This window comes from Jaculus jaculus, chromosome 2, assembly GCF_020740685.1.
Source record: "Jaculus jaculus isolate mJacJac1 chromosome 2, mJacJac1.mat.Y.cur, whole genome shotgun sequence".
Taxonomy (NCBI): domain Eukaryota; kingdom Metazoa; phylum Chordata; class Mammalia; order Rodentia; family Dipodidae; genus Jaculus; species Jaculus jaculus.
The window spans coordinates 40,335,245-40,359,565 of record NC_059103.1 but is presented as its reverse complement, the minus strand read 5'-3'; the positions used below and the strand labels follow the sequence as shown (position 1 = coordinate 40,359,565).

Genomic DNA, 24,321 nt, shown 5'->3' with positions numbered 1-24,321 from the left:
AAGCATCAGCAGGCAATGGGTGCCCTCCAAACTTGGTCCCTTCCCTGATGTCACCCAGAGCTCTGAATAACAGCAAAAAGGAGGCTCAGGCCTGGACCACTGCCATCACTCAAAACCTTCATCTCATGCAGGACAAATGAGGCTTCTGCAGGCCCCAGGCTGGGGGTTCCTGTGTCCTGTGGACCCTGCTCCTCCCCCAGGGGACTCTGAGCCAGGTGTCTTTCTGGGACAGCACAGGAAGGCCCAGGTGAAGGGCCAGGATGTATGGGAGGGGGTGGGGAGAGATCGCTTGCTGGAAGCCAGCCTCTGCCCCTACTCCACACACTGTCTGCTCCGCTGCCCTTCAGCCTCTCATCACGTTTCTGTTTTTGACCTGACCTCCATTCTCTGACTCATATAGCAGTTGACGGCCACCTGCGTGTCATCTGTTACTGTGGCAAGCTTTTCCCAGAGGGCGTCCAGGGCAGGGGTGCTCATGGCCTTTGGCAGTACTGTGGGTGCACCTGAGGATTTGACATGTGTCCCCATCACATGGCACACACCCCTAGGCAGTTGACTTCTGCCTGCTCTGCCCTGAGGTCACGTCTGGGAAAGAAGTACCTTTCCTTACACCCTTTGCTGTGCTCTTTCTCACTGCTGCTGGCCTCTGGGTAGAAATTAAACAAAAAGTATTTTTTTGTGTGTGTCTAGATTCATGAAAGACATAATTGCCTGTCAGAGCTCCTTTCTACCCTGGGTCTGCTGCCTATCCTATGGTCAGGACTCTGGGGGCCCAGTGAACCCTAGGTCTTCTATGTCGCCATAAGCAGGCACACTTAAGCCATTTTGACCTTCAGCACATTTCATTGCCTCTTTCTTTCCTTCATTACAACGCTGGGGGTGAAACCTAGGACCTTGTGTACGGAAGGCGAGTACTCTACCACTGAGCTATATCCTTAGCTCTTCATTGCCTTTTTTGCTTTTCCTTCTTTTAGACAGAGGCCTCTCGGTGTTGCCCAGCTGGCAGAGAAATCTCAGGCTCTAGTAATCTATCCTCCTGCTCCAGCCTCCCTAGTAACCAGGACAGAAACCGCATCGAGCTCATTTCACTGTGCTCCAATGCTTCACAAGACCATAGTGCATTCATTCTCTCACACTCTTTTTGCTTGTATTTATTTACTTATTGACTTATTTTCAGACAGGGCCTCACTATGCAATCTAGGCTGGCTTTGAACTTGCTTTGTAGATGTTATGGCATGAAGGTAAAATATCCCCTGCAGGCTCATGTCTTTAAATACAGCTGGTAGCAGTATTGGGGGAGGCGATGGTGTATTTGGGACATGAGGCTCACAGACATAGGCCACTGGGTCTTGGAGGGTTATTGCCCAGCCCAGCGTCTGGTCCTGCTCCCTCCTTCCCAGTCTAGCCGCAGGGTGAGAAGGCTCCTCCCACACGCTCCTGCTGCTCAGTTATCCCGAGACAAGAAGACAAAATAAACTTCTCCCTTAAGTTGCTATTAGGTGGTTTTTTTGTTTTTGCTATAGTGACAAGAAAAGTACTACAGGAGCCCAGACTTTCCTAGAAGTCTTGATCATCCTGCCTCAGCCTCCCGGGTGAGATCAGTGGTGAATGTCACCATGGCAGGCCTTCCGATGTGCGTGTGTGTCCACAAATGAGGGGAGGCATGTGTACACAAGAGAGTGCACACGTGTCCACACGCAAGAGTGTTTGAGTGTTACCCTCAGGGATGCTGTCTGCCTCTTCTTGACGCCAAGTCTCTCACTGGTCTGCAGCTCACCAGCTAGGCTGCACTGGCTACACAGCGAGCATCCGGGCTCTCTTGGCTTTGCTTCCCCAGCACTGGGAGTGCAGGAGCCGGCCGACAAGCCCAGCACTTTACACAGGCGTTGAGGGTTGAACTCAGGTCCTCAGGCTTCAAGGCAAGCACTTTGCCGACTGAGCTATCTCCCCAGTCCTTGGTACTCCTTTTAACGTCTCTGAAATTGGGACCATTTCACTCAAAGGAAATCAAGCTCTGTTAGAGAGGGCTGCAGTCACTTCTTTTGGGCAACTAGGGACACTTTAACTGTCAACTTTAGTAAGATATGTGAACACTTTGATGATACCCGACATAAGCAAATTTCCCTGAAACCATCGTAATCAAGATGGTAAATACATCCATCTACATATATCATTTCAAAAAATTTCCTCAAAGCAGCTGAGCAGGACACGCTGCTCAGCCTAAGCCCAGAACTAATTAAAATGCCATGCTTGAGAGCAAAAAAAAAAAAAAAAAAAAAAAAAATTTCCTCAAACCACCTCTTTTCTTTCAAGTTAAAAAATACTTATTTTCAAGCTGGACGTGGTGGTGCATGCCTTTAATCCAAGCAACTCGGGAGGCAGAGGTAGGAGGATCACCGTGAGTTCGAGGACATCCTCAGAGTACATAGTGAATTCCAGGTCAGCCTGGGCAAGAGAGAGACCCTACCTTAAAAACAAAAAAATATATATTTTTTCAAGGAAAGAGAAAATGAATGGATAAATGAATACAGGTGTGTAAGAGCCTCTAGCCACTGCAAGCAAACTCCATATGCATGTACCACTTCCTACATCTTGTTTTATGTGGGTACTGGGGAATTGAACTCCGGTCACTAGGCTTTACGGGCAAGCACTTTAACCACGAGTGAAGTATAGCTTATAACACTTCCTGTTCTGAGAAAAGTACAAACATTTCTGATCCTAAGAACAGTTTTACCTACCAGGCACAGTAGTGCATGCCTACAGTACTCAGGGGGTGGAAGAGCTCATGGCTATCCTTGGCTACATAGCAAGTTTGAGGTCAGCCTGGGCCATATGAGACTCTGTCTCAAAAATAAATTAAAAAAAAAGGCTGGGTAGATGGCTCAGTCAGTAAAGTGATGGCTGTGCACGCAGGAGGACCTGAGTTCAAGTGCAGTGGTGTGTGCGTGCAGTATCAGCTTTGGGGAGGTAGAGGCAGGGGCTCTCCAGGACTCACTGACTAGCTTGTCTAGCCACATTGGTGAACTCTGGGTTCATTAAGAGACCCTGTGCCAAACAATAATGTGAAGCGTGGTTGAGGAGAGACTTAAGTCTGGCCTCCATGGGCATGTGCACACCGGCACACACAAATAAAGACAAAAACTTAACAAAAGAGATGATTCATTCCCCATGCTTTGTTTGCTTTTTGCCCATTTAAGATGACTTCCTTCTATTGGCTCTACAGCTGACTTAGAATGTTCAACTGGGCTAAACACGGAGCTTTCATATTATGTATATATATTTTTAATGATTTATTTATTTATTTGAGAGTGACAGAGACAGAAAGAGACAGAGACAGAGAGAGAGAGAGAGATGCAGAGAGAGGGAGAGAATGGGTGTGCCAGGGCCTCCAGCCACTGCAAACAAACTCCAGTTGCGTGCGCCCCCTTGTGCATCTGGCTTACGTGGGTCCTGGGGAATTGAGCTTCAAACCAGGGTCCTTAGGCTTCACAGGCAAGCGCTTAACCGCTAAGCCATCTCTCCAGCCCTCATATTATATTTTGACTATTATTTAGAGATGGGGGCCTTGCTATGTAGCCCAGGCTGGCCTTGAATTCACCAGTCTTCTAGCTCAGACTCCTGAGAGCTAGGATTATAGATGCTCACCTTGACGGAGGCCCATTTTCTCCACTTATCCAGGCAAGAGTAACAGCAGCCTGGTGGGCCCAGGCCCTGGTGGAGCTCACATCCATGCCACCCGGGCAGAAGCCTGTGGTAGAGGGGTTCTTCCTGCTGGGAGGTGGTCTCCTCTGAGGGCCAAGCAGAGCTGCATGGACTGGGGCCTCTGAGCGACATGTGGGGGCCAGAAAGCAGCCTGGGAAAGGACCCAGTGAGTGATCCAGAGATGGCGAGGCTGGGGTACTGCTTGTTCTCCCCGGAACATGCACACCTGAGGCTCAGTCTGATGAGGGACCGTGCACTAGGCATGTGGCCAGACTAGGCACGCACCTCAGGCCAGTGTGGCTTGAGTTCCATCTTTGTCTGCACTGCCAGCTTCAGTTCCTGGGGAACTGTTTTGACTTTGCAACTTGGCAATGTCTGAGGTGGTGATGTGTGTAGCCAGCAGAGCTCGTTGTTAGGATCAGCATGCTCCCTTGCTGATTAGATCCAGGAAATTCATGTTTGAAGCACAAGTCCATGACTTTAAAAAATATTTTTTAAATTTTATATTTATTTAATGGCAACTTCCATAACTGTAAACAATATCCTGTGGTAATCCCCTCCCTCTCTCCACTTTCCCCTTTGAAACTCTACTCCCCATCATATCTCCTCCCCGTCTCAATCAGTCTCTCTTTTGTTTCCCACCAGGAATAGATGGTAAGACCCTATTGCTGAAGACTCCTCACACTTGGGCTGCAAGGCCACTGAGAAGTCCTGCTGGAACTGAGCTGATAACCTCCTCCATGTAGACCAGCTGACAGAAAGCTGGGAAAAGCCACACTGCATGCAGTTCAATGGGAGAGAGAAATCACCAGTGAAGATACTCAAAAATGGACACTGCAAGCCTTATATTTGGCCAGCCAGGCCAAATGAACCAACAGGTGCAATAGTGGCACGTCTTTCATGGTGGAAACCAACTGCCCTCTAATTGGCCTGCTCCATGGGAGGAAACACATCCCTGATACTGAAAACCTGTTGGGCTCTGAAAGGCCCAGGCGTGAGGCCTAGTGGAACTTCTGTAGGCAACTGCTCAGAGTAATAAAGCGAGTTGTTTCTGCGAGTTTCTGCATCGAAAAGACTCCCGACTCAGTGTGGTTTTTCTCCGGTGGCCAGGAGAGGTTTCTGAGTTGTCCGATGCTCCCCTCAACCCCTAGGGAGGAACCAGCAGGCCTGATCCCTCCCTCGGCACTACCTGACCGGGAAGGAACCCAGCAAAAACCTAAAACAGGGATGGTCATGACCCCTAGGGGTGTAACACCTGCTGCTGTCTGGCTAAATGTATATACTATGCTTATCAAACTTCCCAGTAAGCACTTCTCTTAATATTTTTAAATATTTTATTTATTTGAGAAAGAGGTGGGGGGGGGAAGAGGCAGATAGAGAATGGACATGCCAGGGCCTCTAGCCACTGCAAACGAACTCCAGATGCATGTGCCACCTTGTGCATTTGGCTTATGTGGGTACTGGGGGATCAGACCTGGGTCCTTAGAATTAACCGCCACGCCCTCTCTCCAGCCCACGCCCTTGCTTTACTCCTGCTAGAGGCCCGTGCTTCTCTAACACTGTCAGGCTCCCAGAACGTGTCTGCATGCTGTCTATGCATGGTTGGGGCAAAGCTTGACCTGGAGTGTCCCACCTCATGACTTTGCTCTGAGTGGAGTATGGCAGCATTATGAGGAGACATGCTGCAGAACAGACAGGTCACGACTTGTCTTCCACACTGGCCGCATTCCGGGGAAGTCTTCCAGGTTTCACATGCTTGTTCCTTCACTGAGGCATTCAGACAACAGGTACTAGGTAAGTGAATGGAGTCGATGGCACGGTTTCCACCCCTGGGGTCAGGTAGTTAACAGGGGCAGGCACAGGACCTGTGTCCACCCTCACTCGCCTATATTCTGTCGGTGTGATCTAGCTGCTCCCCATGTCCCTCAGGGGCAGAAGAGCTGTGCCCTGCACCTGACTGTTGGCAGGAGGAAGCCAGGGGCAGCTGTGGCCCCTACAGTAAATATGAAGGCCAGCATGAGGGAGAGGAGATTGAGGTCCACGAGGGCAGAGGTGCCAGGGCTGTTGGCCCAGCTTCTCTGCTGCTGTGGACGCCTGTGCTCGTACCTGGTAGGGACAGGGGCAGGGGTTGATCTCCCTGATGCTGGTGCTCAGTGGCTCTGAGCCTCAGCGAGGGCCTATGGTTTTCTCAGAATCCGTATTTGAGACTGAACCCAGGGCCTTTAGCATGCTAGGCTAGTGCTTTGTCACTAAGCTGCGTCTCTAGCCCAGTGTTCTCAGAACTCAAAGGTTCTCTCACACCAGCTCTGGGGGCTTTGCCTCTGCTCATCGTCACTTGGGGAAAACAAAGGGACACCGAGGTGCTGGCCTGGAGGTAGGACGTGTGTTCCTGTTTCCCTGAATGTTCTTTCTACTGGCTCCTCTCTTCCTTCCTTGATGCCTAAGACCAGAGAAGGACCTTTGTTGAGAGGTGCCTCCTAGAGCAGCAGCTGAGAGGGACCAGGAGCAGAAGCCTGGAGCGCCACCTAGGGGAGGAGGTGGCCCTCTGCTTACTGCTGATCCAAGTGACTTCACTGTCACTGAGTTTCTGAAAAAGCCAGAACTTACATTAAAAAAACAAGATAGGATGGAAAGAAAGGGAAAGAATTGCCATTTACTTCAAAGAATGATTTCTCACTTACAACTTGGTAATCTATAAAAGATAAAGGAATTTTCACTTATATAAAATAGCAAAGTGGTCACCTCCACTCTACACACTGAGAGCAATATAGATAGATAGGGGCTTCAGGAAGGTTTTTTTTTTTTTTCCCCTTGAGGTAGGGTCTTGTTCTAGCCCAGGCTGACCTGGAATTAGTTTTAGGCTGGTCTCAAACTCACAACCTCATAATGATCCATCCTCCTACCTCAGACTCCTGAGTGCTAGGATTAAAGGGGTGCACCACTATGCCTGGCAAGAAGTCTTATTCTTGTCCTTACATATATATATTTGGTGTTTCGAAGTAGGGTCTCTCTCTAGCCCAGGCTGACTTAGAATTCACTATGTAGTCTCAGGGTGGCCTCGAACTCATGGTGATCCTGCTACCTCTGCCTCCCAAGTGCTTGGATTAAAGGTGTGCGCCACCACACCTGGCTTATATTTTTCTTTAAGTCATGAAAATGAACACCTAGGGGCTGCAGAGATGAGTCACCAGTTACAGCCACGTGCTCCAGCACCTCTGTAAAGCCACTCACAGGACAGACTCATTTGTGGTGACAAGAGGCCCCATGAAGAAACAGCTCCTCTGATCTCTCCACACAAATAAATAACTTAGGAGGAACATATAGGAACGTTCCTGGAAGGAAAAACTGAGCTACATTCCTTGTTGGGGGTCCATCTAGGATGCAGGCCAGTCTTTCTGATCAAGCCCTACTTACAGGTTGAAGAGTCTCTCATCTAACTCTTTCCCAAGCCCCAGTGTCCTTCACTCCAGCGCCTGTTCAACTGCACCTGAATGTCTCCCTCCACACTCACTCCTCCTGCAGCTTGCTCTAGCTCAGCAGTTGCTTAGAGAAGCATCCTAGGAGTTGGCCTGGACTTTTCTCTGCTGAATCAAGCCAACTCAGTCAACAGGAACCACCGAGGCTCTATCTCAAAGTATTTCTAGAACCTGACCCCAGCCCCTGTACAGCTCCAGATCTGAGTCAGCACTGTCTCCTGGCCTGCGTTACGGCAGGAGCATCCTAACTGGCCTCCTGCCTCCGCTATCAGATTTCAGTGGGCTACCTGTGATACACTTGGTTTCCGCTCTCAGTTCTTGTTTACTAAGTGCTGAGAGGGTGTTACTCATAATCACCCCACTACTCTCTGCTGATCCTCAGCACTAGGAAGCACCTTTGGACTCTCCTCTAGATCACTGACCTTTCTTTTTTAAAACACAAAGGCACACGTGGACACGGACACACACACACACACACACACACAGCTTCTGTGACAGAGAGAGAGAGAGAGCGAGCGAGCTTCTGTGACAAGCTGTGGAGATGGAAAGCACGTTGTGAGAGCAGCTCCTTGCTTTAATTTGGTATCACATGGAGCAGTTTACTTATTCTGTGCTTTTGGACAGGGTCATTTGTAGCCCAAGCGGGCCTACAACCCACTCTGTAGTTACACATGACCGTGATCTCCCGAGCCGCCTGCTTTCAGCCCCCAAGTTCTGGCACTGCAAGTATGTAACACGATGCTCAGCTGGAGGAATTTTCTTTTTCTTTTTGTGGCAAAGTCTTGTTCTACCCCAGGCAGACTTGGAATTCACTATGTAACCCCAGATTGGCCTTGACCTCAGAAATTCTCCTACCTCTGCTTCCAGAGCTGGAGGCCCATTTTCTCCCCCCCCCCATAAATAAATAAAAATATTTTTTTAAAAGACAAATACCATTTGGTTTTACTTGAAAGAAGTACCCAGAGCAGAGAAGCACAGAGACAAGGTAGACAGGTGGATGCCGGGGCCACAGGGAGGAGCAGGTGAGGAGCTCTTCACAGGGACAGAGATTCGGTTCTAAGCTGTGGGCTGGGGCGACTTCACAGTGTGAACACTCTTCACGTCACTTAAAAGTGCTTAAATGAGATGTTTTGTGTATTTACAACCACAAATTAGGAAAAACTTAGTTGAAGTGAAGGCAGCATTTATTCCATTTCCTTGTCATCACATTATTTAAGGCACAAGTGGTGACTGTTTGGCAAGGAAAACACTTCTTTAACCTGTTACAGCTGGACTCAGTTCGGGAACACATCATGTTTGCCTGGCACAGCGAAGAAAATCGAACGCACTTGCCTCACCGGGGCCTGGTCACTTTCCATCACTGCCTGAGTGGCAGGCCATGGGCAGTGGGCCAGCTACTCTGAAGGTCGGTCACCTGTGTGCCTGTGGCCTGGCCAGGGAAGGTGGGGGGCAGGGAGCTCCCCATCTCTTCAGGCTGTGTTCTGAATGATCAGGGCAATGCCTTGGCCACCTCCGATGCAAGCAGACCCCACAGCGTACTTTCCACCTTGACGCCTAAGAAAGAAAACAGTGGTCAGATTTACTCTAATAAGGAACTCCCCGTGATAACAAAGGCTCCCGTTTATACATTGAGTTATGCAGAATTAGGCTAATTAAATTAATAGTCCACATCACATCTGCACATCTCCCTGCCCTTTCCCCAGTTCTCAATTTTGGTTTATGGGCTCAACACATGCAAGAATTCAAAAAGCAGAATACTCTTTATTTTACTTTTTAGGTCCTCATGCTTGCTCAAATTTACCCACTGAGCCATCATCTCTCTAGCCCTGTTACTTGTTCATTAACATTATCCTTGTTAAAAAATCAGTTATAAGGGCTGGAGAGATGGCTTAGCAGTTAAAGTGCTTGCCTATGAAGCCTAAGAATACATGTCTGAATCTCCAGGTCCCATGTAAGCCAGATGCACAGTGATGCAAATACACAATGTCACATATGTGCACCAGGGGGCACACACCTCTGGAGTTTGTTTGCAGTGGCTGAAGGTCCTGGTGTGCCCATTCTCTCTCTCTCTTAAATAAATAAATAAATACAATATAATACAATACAATCATTTAGAGCCAGGTGTGGTGGTGCACACCTTTAATCCCAGGCAGTGGTAGGAGAATCACCTTGAGTTTCAGGCCATCCTGAGACTACATTGTGAATTGCAGGTCAGTCTGGGCTAGAGCAAAACTCTACCTCAAGAAACAAGCAAACAAACAAAAAAACCAAAAACCAAAAAACAAAACAAAAACATATCATTAACTTGGGAGAGAGAATTCGAATGAATATGGGCAGACCAGGGCCTTCCACCACTGCAAATGAATTCCAGATGCGTGTGCTAACTTTGTGCCACTGGCCTTAACGAGGTTGGGAAATTGAGCCCTGGCCATCAGGCTTCCAAGCAAGCAAGCACCTTTAACTGCTGAGTCATCTCCCCAGCTCCAATTGTCCTTTTAAAATAAACAACAAAAACAAACACATGGTTGGAGACAAGGCTTAGTGATTAAGGCTCTTGCCTGCAAAGCCAAAGGACCCAGGTTTGACTCCCCAGGACCCACATAAACCAGATGCACAAGGTGGTGCATGTGTCTGGAGTTCCTTTGCACTGGCTAGATGCCCTGGTGTGCCCATTCTCTCTCTCTCTCTTTGCCCCTTTCCCCTCTCTCAAATAAATAAATAAACATAAAATATTTTTTAAAAACCCTGAATAAGAAGAGTGAGGCAATCTAAGACAAAGGTGGGTGTATTTTGGGCTCAAGAAATGAGAACAAATGTATCATCAGATTAGGTATGCTGTGGGAAAAGATTGAAAACAGGAGGTCACTGAGGTAAACGGGGAATGAAAACGGGGGGCAGGAACACCAGCCCCTTTGATGAACATGGTTTCAGAGTCTCACGCTTTAGAAGGAATGTAATTAATGCAGTCTGTCCATATAGAGCAAGTAAGTGTTCATGTACCCTTCACAGAAAGTAAATCTGTTCTCATTCCTCAGCCTTGACCTGTGACCCTGGGGAGTTATTTTTGCACATGTCAATCACTCAGCGAACCCTAAGTGACACAAATCCTACTTCCTTCAACCTATCTGGACTGGTTTCAGCCTCAAACAGTTGGTTTGGTTGCAGTTTTACTAGAAATCGAGTAAAATGTCCCCAAATACCCAGAGCCTGAGGAGATTTTCTATCAAAACCAGAGAGCATCAAACACTCTAGACATAGCTAGAGGAAAACTTAGCTTTCACCCAAACTGCTCTTCAACAATGGCATCTAGATCAGTTCCTACTTGGTATTTTGTTTGCTTCTTAAATACACGCCTGTTTTCATTGCAGTGTCATGAGGAGCAGGGCCTCGGGATCTGCTCACGGCCAGTGTCAGCGAAGGCCAGATGCGCCTGCTCCCCAGGGAACACATGCTGGGCACCTGCCCAGCGCACGGAGCACACAGGGGAACAGCGTGGGTTCCGAGTGCACTACCATGAATAAAACGAACACCTCATTTGGAAGACCAGCTGTGAAGTGCTGCCTACATAACTCGTTCCTGGTCAGAACCAGGGCAGGGGATACAGGGAAGAACAAATATGGATTGTCCTGAGTTAACCTAAATTCACATAGTTCCACTAAAAACAGCACAAATGAAATGTAGCAATTTCCAGCAAGTACCTGAGTTCATGAGCCAGGTGTGCAGTAATTCTTGATCCAGAGGCTCCCAACGGGTGACCCAGAGCAATGGCTCCTCCGTTCACATTCGTTTTACTTGGGTCAAGATCCAGGGTCCTCTGAACAGCCAGGTACTGGGGAGCAAACGCTTCATTCACCTGAGAAAAAATGTTAACACTGATAAAAATCCTTGCAAGGTAATTTTCAACAAAAATGCCCAGTCCCATCAATAATTCTATTTCTTCCAGTTATGCACACAATGTTAGGTGAGTTCATCTCCAATCATTTCATGTAAAGACTGTGCTGGAGAAGGGAAGTTTTCATTAATAGTGATCAACATAACCATGTTCAAGGTTATACAGAACTATCTTCCTTTACAAAAGATGTTAGGTTTGAAAATGGGTACATATGGGGCTGGGGAGATGGCTCAGTGGTTAAACGTGCTTGTTTGCAGTCAGCTGGCCTTGGTTTGTTTGCCCGGTGCCCACACAGAGTCAGGTACACAAAGTGGCACATGTACCTGGAGTTTGTTTGCAGGGGTGGGCGGCCCTGGTGTACCCCTTTATATTCTCCCTCTCTGTAAATAAAATATTCAAAGAAATAAATAAAAATGGGTATAGAGCTAGGTGCAGTGGTACATATCTGTAATCCTAGTTACTTAGGAGCTCAGGCAGGAGGATCACAAGTTTGAAGCAAATCTGACCTACATAGCAAAATATGCGTCTTTTAAAAAAATGGTGATATATTTACTAAATGATACTTTAAATACTTAAAACTAAATGTATGCCTTATGAAAAAGCTATCCTCAAAACTTGTATAGGGCTGGAGAGAAAGTTTAGTGGTTAAGGTGCTTGCCTGAAAAACCAAAGGACCCTGGTTCAATTCCCAGGACCCACACAAGTCAGATGCAGAAGGTGGTGCATGTGTCTAGAGTTCATATGCAGTGGTTGGTGGCCCTAGCATGTCCATTCTCTCTCTCTCTCTCTCTCTCTCTCTCTCTCTCTCTCTCTCTCTGCTTCTCTCTCTCTAGTAAATAAATAAAACAAAACTTGTATAGACACATACTAGAGGCAGAGAGATACTTCAGAAAACCCAGGGGTTTAGGACCAGACTGATGATCCAAATAGAGGCTGAAGCACTCACTAATGTGTGACCTTGCACATGTCCTTTAAACTGTCTTTATGTCCACATTTCCCCAACAATAAAATTCACTTACACTATCATGCTTAGGGACTCTGTCAAGGTTAAGTAAAATCACAGGTGGTAAACATCTAAGTTACGCCTTGACACATACAGCAGGCACTCTAAGTGGCTGCTGTTGTGAGCAGTCCTAAGAGCCATCCTTCCAAGAAGAAGTCGACAGGCACCTTTACAGCGAAGGCTTGCAGGGAATGGCACTGCACTGAGATGTGGCGGCACTGCAAGGTGTCATTAAATCACCACGAGGGCTGGCTATGAGAATTACCTGGCTTCATTTACTGCGCTGTACTTCCATTTCATCTTAGCTAGAATTGTATAAAGAAAGCGGATTCTGACAAAAGCAATTTTTACAGAGCTGGCATCAAATTTCAATTTGTTTTCTGAATGTGCGCATGTGTGTGGAGGCCAGAATTGACACAGTATGTCTTCCTCAATCATTCTCCACTTTTTTTTTTTTTTTTTTGCAACAGCACCTCTCACCCAACTCAAGGCGCACTGATTCATTAGCTAGCCAACAACCCCCAGGGACCCTCCTGTTCCTCTCTCCTCAGCCCTGGGATTACAGGCACATGCCTGGCTTTGACCTGGGTACTAGAGATTTGAATTCAGGTTCTTAAGCTTCTGCAATAGCACTTTACCAACTGAGACATCTCTGTAGCCTCAACTTTCGAACTTGTTCTGAACTTTCCCACTGTATTTTTTGTGCTCTTCCCAAGATGGCATCTATTTGCTCTTAGATCAATACTACTCTTGTTTTACACAGTCATTCTCAAGTAGGCTTCTGAACCCAGGGGAACAGTGCTCACAGCAATGTCCTTGAGTTTATGATACAGTTTATGTATTTATACATCTATAAATGATTACAAACAGCTTGGCTGTATTTTAAGAGTTAAGTGTAAAGTCAGACATTTGGTTGTACCCCACTGAAGCTCTGAACTGAAATCTGCTAAGGAAGGAAGAAGAAATTTAAGGAGAAACCCTTTGTTTTCTGGATCCTGGGCGTGAGAAACCACACAGGTGCTTACTCCTCTATTAATGTAAGTAGGCATTTCCTCTGTCATATTAGTTATTTCCCAATGCCAAGTAGCATAGGCATAGTCACCAGAAACTCGCAAATATTCCTTGAGGTGATGTGTATATAGTCCATCATTACAGTATTTTCTCCTTTGTCTCTTCTCCATCATTATTATTATTGAGACAGGGTCTTGCTATGTAGCCTATGGCTGTGTTCTTTCTTTTGCTTATGCTAAATGTTAAGGTATCTTTATTCTACTATTAACATTTAAAAAAGTCACTCTTGGGACTGTGGTATAGGTCAGCAGTGGAGCATTTGCTTAGTATGCATTAATCCCCAGAAAACACACACACACACACACTCTCTCATTCTACTAATAAACTTAATTTTCAGTAGAAATATTATGATAGGTGCATCCTAAGTCAATCTGCCATTATGGTGGAGAATCCAAATATGTTTGAGGAGAGGCTAAATTTGGGGATGTACAAGAAACTTTTAGACTTGGCATTAGATACTGCTAATGTATTGTCAATTATTTTACCTATTTTTTTCACTTTAACCTTTAAAGTAGGATTAAGGCCACCAGTTTTTTTAGCAGGCATGTTATCAGTCTAATATACAATAGCATTTCATAAAACTCTATGAAATTTCCAGAAACTTATACTTTAGGAAGAGAAATCAGGATGCTTGAATTTCTAAAAAGAAAGCAAAACATTTCAGTCAGGAGGGGGAACAAGGCAGCACAAAGCATGCAATGAAGGCAACGCCCACACTGATGGACTTCATGTGGAAAAGTTGCCAGCACTCAAGAAAACAGAGCCACCATATACCAAGGCAAACCACGTGTGTTCTAACAGTTCACTAACCTCTACCAAATCCATGTCCTTAAGACTCAGTCCAGTTTTCTTCAACGCCCCATTGATAGCAGGGACAGGACCTACAGAGGAACAAAGATCTTATATAGGAATGTATGCCATCTTACTATTTATATATCAAACTTCTCCTTTGAAGCCAGGTGTGGTGGTGGCTGAGGTAGCAGGATCATGAATTCTAGGTTGGCCTGGGCTACCCAGTAAGTTTGAGATCAGCCAGGACTATCCAACTCAATCAATTCAAGATGAGCCTGTGCTATGTAGTGGCAACCTGTATCAAACAAAATAAAATTAAATGAAACAAAACAACATGACTCCTCATTTACTGCAAGTGAGGAAGATATGGGACAAAGTTAGCAGCCACAAACCTTGTTACCTTGCCAGCATATACAAAATCATGCCCACAAAGAACCAGAAAATGAGACCAATGGGAAAAGCTGACTGGTCAACCATGAAGGAGAGTCGTACATGATGTGGTCTACTTGGTTTTAGGATTTCAAGCAGCCAAAGGCATCAGATGTAGGATTTACAGTCAGTACAGATCAAAATTTGATCTCAAGTGGCCAGGTAGCTGAGTGTCCTCCTGGGATCGCAAACTATACATGTACCCCGAATCTTCAGGCCATTTGATAAAAGGCAAGAAATAGCAGCAGCATCTCCACAAGACACCACAGCAAGGTGGCCCAGGGCACTTCGTGGAATCATCTTAACCCCAACAGAAAGCGGACAGTCCAGAGCAAATGTGACCTGTAGCTCCACCTGACACTTCCGAAGGAAACCTAAACTCCCACATTTACAGATTGGATTTTCTTACAGTTTTTTAGCAAATATTTCCCCACAAGGTACAACACCTGGCTGGAACTATCCTGTTTCCTTCTCTGCTTAATCTTTGAGCATGGAACTAAGTGTCTATAGAGAAAAATATATGGTCTGTTTAGGATTCAAGTAGTCCCATATCTGTAACACAAATGGGTAATGGATCTTTACCAGAAAATCATGATGCAATTTAAGTGTAATGGTACTTGACTTTGCTGCCTAGCTAAAACACTCCTTGGACAAGTCTGCTTATTTAGTGTGACCATCCAGCTAATGTTTTTTAGTTTAAAGCAGCAGTTCTGAATGAGTACTGATTTAATATAGTCTAACTATGATCCTCTTTGTATATCCAAGGAATGAAAGTGGAATGAGTAGTAAACAGTAAAGCATTAGTTAACCATGTGGCCATGGGGATTATCAGTCAGTTTAAACCACTGCAAATGAACTCCAGGATGCACTGCCACCTTTGTGCAGCTGGCTTACATGGGTACTAGGGAATTGAACCTGGGTTCTTAGGTTTCGTAGGCAAGTGCCTTAATCGCTAAGCCATCTCTCCAGCCCTATTAGTTTTTACCACTGTGATAAAATACCTGAGATTATAAGCTTATACCCAAAAAGTGGGGTGCAGTATCCTTCAGTGATAATACAAAACTGACAGTATTAAGACATTGTACATATTTCTGTCTTTAGGAACGTCAGCAAGTCTGACTCCATGTGCTCATGTGAACATAAAATCTTTGTAATACATCACAATATGCTCCGTTGGCAAGCTGCCATAGTGCTGGAAAGTGCTCTGCACAGTGATGGGGTAGAAAAGTCAACAACACTCTTAACCATCAGAGGACCCTGTGAGCTACACAATGGACAGCCAGGCAAGATGTATCCACTTGTGCAATAATGGCATGTCTATCATGGGAGTAACCAACTGTTCTCTGGACGTGAGGCCCATTCCACAGGAGGAAACTCGTGCCTGGTACTGAAAACTGGTCAGAAGTCTATGGCTGTGAAGATTATAGGCTATAGGGGGCCTACTGTTGTTTGGCTACATGGACATGTTGATCTAAGAATTTATGATTATGCATATAGATTACTGAGGCCCTCACTTTATGTCAGAGAAGCTTTTAGCATGTAGTGGTGACTGCTGGGGAGACCGAAAACTTGCCAGAGTGCTAAAAGTAAGTGATTGTTGAATGCTCAGAACTGAGACATATCTATCACACCCTCCAAGGCTCAGCGAACACTGCAGAAGAGGTGACAGAAAGAATGCAAGAGTCAAAGCATGGGAGGAGTGGTTTGGAATGCTGTCTTCTGGACATGGAGTGGCTGTGTGACATCACAGTGCTGTTCTAGGCCCAATATCACATGATTATAGATGACAGAAGGAGGCAGAAAAAATAAAAAAAATAACATTAAAGAAGATGGGCTAGTTAGAAAGAAGGTGTTCAGTGGAAAGGGGATGGGAGAGGGGGACTAAAGAAAGTACTGGGAGGGGATTTTGATCAATATGTATCATGTGCATGTATGAAAACTGTCAATAAAGATAAAAATCATTTATTTTAAAAATACTTTCTATTTTTATTTGACAGAGAAAGTGAGAGAATGGGTGTGCCAGAGCTTCTAGCCACTGCAAACAAACTCCAGATGCATGTGCCATCATGTGCATTTGGCTTAGGTGGGTGCTGGGGAATCAAACCTGCGTCCTTAGGCTTCGCAGGCAAGCACCTTAACCGCTAAACCATCGCTCCAGCCCCTGATTTATTTATTTGCAAACAGAGAGAGAAGAGAGATAGAAAGAATAGGCACATCAGGGACCCTAGCTACTATAAATAAACCTCAGATGCATGTGCCACTTTGTGCAACTAGATTTGCATGGGTATGGAGAATCAAACCCAGGTTCGATTGCATGCAAGTGCCTTAACTGCTGAGCTCTCTCTCCAGCCCCTCCACCAATACTATTTAAAGAAACAAAAGCCACAATGTGTTGGAGAATAACTTGACCCCTGTGAAGCTTCTCTGGGAAAAAGTACTTATCTCAGACCACTCATGTTTATTTATAAGGGACTCGGGAAGGTCAGTATTCTTTAGGGGGGAAAAAAGCTGGGGCTAGACATGGCTTATCACTTGCTTGCAAAAAAAGAGGGGGAGGTGGAGAGACGGCTCAGTGGTTAAAGCTTTTGCCTGTGAAGCCTAAGGGCCCATGCTTGACTCCAGATGCACACAAAGTGATGCAAGCACACAAGGTCACACGAGGTGGTGCACGTGTCTGGAGTTCAATTAGTGGCTGAGGCCCTGGAGCTCTTCACACTTCCCTGGGCTTCAAGGGTCAAATAAAAAATGCTTTGAACTGGTTGCTAACCTTTATCTTTTCAAGCACCTTGAGCCCCTTTTACAAATGAAGACAGATAAGGTTAAAACTGCTCCACTGAGCTGGAAGAGGATCAAGGTCTCATCCCCCATCCTCCACCACTGCACTCCCCACAAGCAGCGCAGAACAGCGTCTTTCTAGAATGGTGTACTTCCCCACAGCCAATCATTCTCCTCAAGCCTCAGCTCTCAGCTTTTCCTGGTCAGCAGCTATTCTACAGAGCTGAGGATGGCTACATGTAAGGAACCTGCAGAACTGACGTAAGAACCACCAGCAGAGCTTGTAAGGACCGCTGTTCCTACAAGCTGGGCTGCCAGGCCTGCCCCTGTTCTCCCTGCTAATCCCACACACTACAAGTGACAGATAAATTTCTGGCTTTCACAGTGCCATTCACTGTGACTTAGGACCAGCATCCCAGCCCCGAACGTGAAGTAAGAAAACCAGATTTTCTTTGTTCACCAGCGAATGCTGACCTATCAGAACCTATTAGGCGAGATTAAAATGAAAAACAACTCTAAAAGAACTACTGTTAGAAATCAGAGAAACTGGTGATCATCAAGTAGGCAGGTTCTTTAATACAAAACAAAACATGCTCCTGGGCTCCACTCCAGACCTACTGGAATCAGATCTTGGGAGGCGGGTTGCATGTGGGTCTTGTAGATCTGAAAATAATGAATGCCATTCCAACACACAGACGACTCATTTTTCAAGCCATCTTCCATGTCTACGGCAAAAGCTTTGCCTTGCTAATAGTAGGTGGCTGAATTCTAACAAGCTTTTGAGTAAATTTTTTTTTTTTTTTTTTGGTTTTTCGAGGTAGGGTCTCACTCCGGTCCAGGCTGACCTGGAATTAACTCTGTCATCTCAGGGTGGCCTTGAACTCATGGCAATCCTCCTACCTCTGCCTCCCGAGTGCTGGGATTAAAGGCGTGTGCCACCACGCCCGGCTGAGTAAATTTTTTTAAAATCATTTTTAGCAGATGTCTGAATACCCCACAGTTCTTACAAACATAAATTTGACACATACAATGAGAACTGAGTGCATACACATGCCAGCTCTCTCCCCTAGGGATGCTACCCAGAGATCGTTCTCGTCTGAAGAGTATGGCAGCAAGTACAGCTGCTCCCCACCACACTCTTGCATTATGTGAATAGGATTGGAAGGCTTTTCACAACCATGCTGACACCCATCTTGAAACCAAAATAAGTTTGTCAAAAAAGTTTAAGTGCCGGGTGTGGTGGCGCACGCCTTTAATCCCAGCACTCGGGAGGCAGAGGTAGGAGGATCTCCGAGAGTTCGAGGCCACCCTGAGACTACATAGTGAATTCCAGGTCAGCCTGAGCCAGAGTGAGACCCTACCTCGAAAAACCAAAAAAAAAAAAAAAAAGTTTAAGTATGTAACTAATTTTTTGGTCTTGTCAAGCATCTGGAATCAGTACTCTTAAAGATTTTTCCTTGGGCGTGAGGCCATGGTTAGGATGGCTCACAGCCTCAGAGCACCAGTCTTTCCTGTGTGAGTGAATCACCTCATGGGCTTCTTGCTGCCCCACTGGAAGAGGATAGGAAACAGCAAAATTTGCATCACCTGCAGTTCCTAGATGTGCCAAAGGGTCTTTGTTACAAGGGTTTGTTGTGTGCATGTACGTGTTTGTTTTTGTGAGACCAAGTTACATTGTCTAGCCAAGGCTGGCCTGCATCCTGTGGTCCTCCTGCCTCGTAGGTGTTGCATCGTGTATATAATATACCACCTAGTCTTTGTTCCACTGCTAATGAATATTTTTCAAGTGGACCATCAGATGGGAGAGGCCACGGGGTGGACAGAGAAGGCTGCTGGGGGCAGGAAGATGGCCCAGGCCACTGACCAGTCCAGTATGTGCTTAAGCTGCTCCACATTTCCTCCAGCGAGGATGTTGTCGTCTGGACAGCTAGTTAGATTTCACTTTGCAAGTAAGCCTCAGCTGGACCAGAGGAGTATTACTCTCACTTCTCAAGACAACATGTTTATCTTACAGTAAAAAATACAATCAAATAAAAAGGAAAACAGAAAAGGGAACAGGAGGAAAAAAAAAAAAACCAGCAAAGCCCTTTAATTCCCTTCCCTTCTTTCCTCTCTCCCCCTCCCTTCATCTTGTTCTTTTCTCCCCCTCCCTTTCTTTTTTTTTTCTTTTTCTTTTTCTTTGTTATTTGGTGGTGCCGGGGATCAAATCCTGGGCCTTACATGTTAGACAAGGGCTCCACCATCGAGCTACATCCCCAGCACCCCTGTTATTTTGTGTGTTTATTTTTGAAAACCTCAATAGACAGGAACACATGACTACGACCCACCGAGAGTTTGCTTGGCCTTGGTTTCCTTACTGTGTGTCTACAACAGTTCTTCATAAGGATGTTCTCCAGAGTGACCTTGACCTGGCTACTTTTTCAGGACTCTGAATGTAAACTAAGCTGATCTCCAGAAATATTACATGAGTTGGTGTCATGATAAACTTACCAATACCCATGATGGTGGGATCACATCCGGATGCAAAGTAGCCCACAACTCTTGCCAGTGGGGTGAAGTTATGTTTTTTAACAGCATCTTCACTAGCTATGATCACAGCTCCAGCACCATCAGACACCCCCTTAAAAACAGCAGTAGATTAAGTACTGATACAGGAACCCAGCCGGTCAGGGTTAGAGCTCATGGTGCTGAATTACTAATGGAGTGGAATTAGGAAGAGGGACATGCTGGCATAATTTGGGATACCAGTAAAATAATTGTGGAGCTCTTTTGCATTATGGGGATTGTTGAAGGCATGGGATATAACCTTGGCAAGGGACAACAGAAACGAATGCCAAGGAAAAGCTTATAGTTAGATGCTGGTAGCTATAACATGAAACCAGATGAACTGTATACAGGAAAAAGAAAAATAGCATGATATGAGGACTAATATAATCAACCAGGAAGATTTACTTTCATCATTCTGAAAAAAAAAAAACCCAGAAATCAGATTATCAAGGATCCTAGCTAAACTACATTGGTTGACTATAAAATCCTACAATAACAAACTATGACTCCTCCCGGGTAGAGCTAAGTTATGAAAGACTAGCATGGGAGCTCTGGAAGCGACCTTAGGGTCATTTTGCAGGGAGCGCATCCGAGGAGGTCAGGAGGGAGCTGTGACACCCACCGAAGCATTCCCTGCAGTGACAGTGCCATCCTTCTTGAACACTGGGGGGAGCTTCTGCAAAGACTCCAGGGTTGTTTGGGGCCGTGCATGCTCGTCCATTTGCATCATCTGTTTTCCTTTCTTTGTCTTCACTTCAATGGGCGCCATTTCCTCATTAAAGTAGCCAGCATCATTAGCTGAAATAGCAGAAAGACTGTCAAAAGAAAGAAAAATGCAAAAAGGGAAACGAGAAACAAAATCAAACATATTCTTCAGTTTAACTTCTGATCCACCCACTGCTCACAGGGATCTTCAGTATGAGCCGTTTCTGCTTGCTTTCCACAACTTGCATTAACAGCCAACAATTTAACACACTGCCCTGAGTCAATGCACATTAGTTTTTTACCTTTTTTAAATTGCTTTTTTTTTTTCTTTCAAGGTAGAGTATCACTGTAACCCAGGCTGATCTGGAATTCACTATGTAGTCTCAGGCTAGCCTCAAACTCAAAGAAATCCTCCTACCTTGGCCTCCCGAGTGCTGGGCTTAAAGGCATGTGCTACCATGCCCGGCTGAAATTACTTTTTAAATGCTGTGTAATCCTTATAAGGGGAATGGTAGACATCAGTGGGAGTTTGCATGAAACAGTACTAAATGGCTTTAACTTTTTTTGGGGGGGGATGAGATAAGTAATTTAAAAGTTATCAAAGTAGGGCTGGAGAGATGGCTTAGCAGTTAAGCTCTTGCCTGTGAAGCCTAAGGACCTCCATTTGAGGCTCGATTCCCCAGGACCCACATAAGCCAGATGCACAAGGCGGCACATGCACCTGGGGTTCGTTTGCAGTGGATGGAGGCCCTGGTGCACCCATTCTCTCTCTCTGCCTCTGTCTCTCTCAAATAAATAAATAAATAAATAAATAAAATTTTAAAAAAGTTATCACAGTAGTCTATGCCACCAAACAATAGAAGCCTAAACTTGAATGTAGTGATAAACAACGTGAAGAGAGTTTAAGAGCTGTGATCGATACAATCATATGCGTAACATCATATCTACTTTGAACCTCCATGGACTTGAATGGATAGTAGCTTATCATTTTAGCAACAGTGCAAGTCAAGAAAAATGCCACTTTAACTTTCATATCCCTGTATAGTTGGCAACAACTTCCCTTATCTGCCTTTATCCAGTTTGATAAAAACCCTATTGGGTAAAAAGGGCAAATGTTATTTCTATTTTCATAGGTGCTCTGTGAATAAGTGACTGAGATTAGGTAACTTTTACATGGCCCAAGTGGAAACCCAACTGCCAATCTGGCACCTTCTGAACCAAGGTCAGCCTGCTAGAAACCCAGGACCAGGATGCACAGCTGAGCGGCACAGCGTCAACTCTGCGCCCTCTTCCTTCTCCCGTGCTTTGTCCTCAGTACTTTAAGTACTTAACATCCTCAAATAAGAGTCTCCACTTGCTTTTAACAGTTTAATTAAAAAAAAAAAAAACTTTTTCTAGGACTAACAAATTCCTCCAACTTGTCTTCCTGGTGCCTCACGTGCTGTCAGCGGCTCAGTGTGGACAGGCAGCAGTGTGCGTCACAGGGCTCTACGGTGAGCATCTTGGTTAGTGAACTGAATCAGGTGCAATGACTCTTAGATGGGAACAAGAGGAGGCATAAAAAGATACCCAGTGGTCTTTCCCAAACACATCACCTTCTTTGTGATTATCACATGGCCCATGGGAAAGAACAGCTACATATAAAACATCCTGTCTACCTTGAACTTCCATGGACTAGAATGTTCTACAGTAATCTACTGCTTCAGCAATGGGCCAAATGAGGAGAAATACTTTAATTTTGATATCACTTTACAGATGTTTATGTAGTTCCCACTGATGGAATGTATCAAATGCCTCACTGTGCGCTTAGAATTCAACCAGTACAGGACAACATCCAAGTGTTCATATAGGGCCAACTACCAATGCCACTTTTTAAAAATTGTTTTATCTTTTTAATTTTTTTTTGTTTTGTTTATATTTATTTGAGAGCAACAAACAGACACACAGAGAAAGAGGCAGATAGAGAATGGGTGCGCCAGGGCCTCCAGCCACTGCAAATGAACTCCAGATGCATGAGCCACCTGTGTGGCTTATGTGGGTCCTGGGGAATCGAGCCTCGAACCAGGGTCCTTAGGCTTCACAGGCAAGTGTTTAACCACTAAGTCATCTCTCCAGCCTCCAATGACACTTTTTAAAGTAGTACTAACTCATTGCAAAAGAGAAATCCCAAGCTAATTTTTGCAGTAATAGAATTATCTGACCACTTAAAAATGAACGAAATAAGCCGGGCATGGTGGTGCACACCTTTAAACCCAGCACTCAGGAGGCAGAGGTAGGAGGGTCACCATGAGTTCAAGGGCACCCTGAGACTACATAGTTAATTCCAGGTCAGCCTGAGCTACAGTGAAACCCTACCTTGAAAAACCAAAAAAAAAAAAATAAAATAAATAAATAAAAAAAAATAAAAATAGAAGGAAATAACAAAAAATGTGGTTTTCAAAGGTACTGTTTTAATTTGTGTATGTGTGTGAGTGTGTGTGTGTGTGTGTGTGTGCACAGGTGTGTGCACGCATGCCAGCAGAGGCCAGAGACTGACACCAGGTGTCTTCTCGATCACTGTCTGTCTTAGCCTGAGCCCAGCTGAGTCAGCTAGGCGAGCCAGCACTGCTCCTCCTGTGTCTGCCTCCCCAGAGCTGGGCGACAGGTGTGCGCTGCTCTACGTGGCATGCTATACTATGCGGGTGCTGGGGACACAGAGCCAGGTCCCCAGGATGTGTGTCACGCACTGCACCAACTGAGCCGTCTTGCCAGACCAAAGGAGTGAGTTTTATGGCTGCGTGGTCCCTGGAATCTTTGGGACAAAATCTCTCCTGCAGACACTGCCCTGCAGACACTCACCGGCTTTCCACCTCTGCTGGGACTGCAGGGCATACTTGTCACAGTCTTCCCTGCTGATGTTATGTTGCATAGCCAGGTTCTCTGCAGTCATTCCCATGGGGAGTTTGACATGCTGATCTGTCAATCCCGACCACAGAATATCTTCTAGCTACAGAAAGACATTAAGAAGGTGATGTGTGAATGCATTACTCTTGGAAATAGGTCAGAATTTCTTTGACTTTAAATTACAATGTCAGTTTATTATTACTATTCATATTTGATTCCTGGGAGATCTTTTAAAATTCATTGTCTCACAATAAAAATGTATTTCATTTCCTTTGCAATGTGGAGCTCCAAAAAAAAAAAAAAAATACAACAGTTCCAATTGTGCAAGGGGTGATCACAGGAAGTTACCCTACAATCAAAAGTGAAATCCTTTGGTAAGAGACCTGGCGCTAAATTATTATGCAATGTTTTCCTGTAGCTGCTGAAGGGAAGGACACATTTATGCTGATTTTCATCTCATGCCTTCAGTGACAGGTACAGCAGGCTGTCAGTTATTTCTAGGCTGAAAAGAACCCGAGAAAGGGTCCTCACATAACAGAAAAGACTGGTAATTATCACCTATCAGAACCTCTGATAATTATGTTCCACTTGCTGCCTTGTCCTCTTTAGGGGCCACTATCCTATCTTTGCAAAGAATTTTTCAGTGTCTAAAATATTCATACTGTCTAAGTCTCATTCTTTTTAGTTTCCAAAGAGGCCAAGTGAGAAATGGGGTGAGTAGTGTAGGACAGTCACACTATTAGGAGATGCTAACAAGTGCCATTATCCCCTTTTCTACGGGAAGGACAGTGAACTTTAATTCATTACAACTGTCATTCTTGTACATTCTCCTACAGCTAAATGGATCAGTTGTCTGACCAATGTGGACAATATAATATGTATTTAGACACACTAGTTTCAAGGATGAGGAAGAAATCTATTCAATATATTCTGTCCCAGACATAATTTCAGTAAGTCATAACCAAGATTTAATTACTGAATGTCCTAACTCATCTATTTCTCCTCTCCTTCCAACTATGTAGGCCTAAATGTCAAAATAAGAGCTT

At 45.2% G+C, this 24,321-nt stretch overlaps 1 protein-coding gene across 1 annotated transcript in view; it reads right to left on the bottom strand.

The window, feature by feature from the left end:
* Positions 1–8,344: 8,344 nt before the first annotated feature.
* Positions 8,345–24,321, bottom strand: part of Acaa2 (acetyl-CoA acyltransferase 2) — a 30,386-nt gene continuing 14,409 nt past the window's right edge. The window contains exons 5-10 of the mRNA XM_004656792.2: positions 23,231–23,378; positions 20,310–20,485; positions 19,631–19,760; positions 13,955–14,025; positions 10,877–11,031; positions 8,345–8,732 (exon numbers count right to left, since the gene is read on the bottom strand). Coding sequence (XP_004656849.2) covers positions 8,648–8,732; positions 10,877–11,031; positions 13,955–14,025; positions 19,631–19,760; positions 20,310–20,485; positions 23,231–23,378 — 765 coding nt within the window. The 3' untranslated portion in view covers positions 8,345–8,647. The remainder of the gene's footprint in view (positions 8,733–10,876; positions 11,032–13,954; positions 14,026–19,630; positions 19,761–20,309; positions 20,486–23,230; positions 23,379–24,321) is intronic.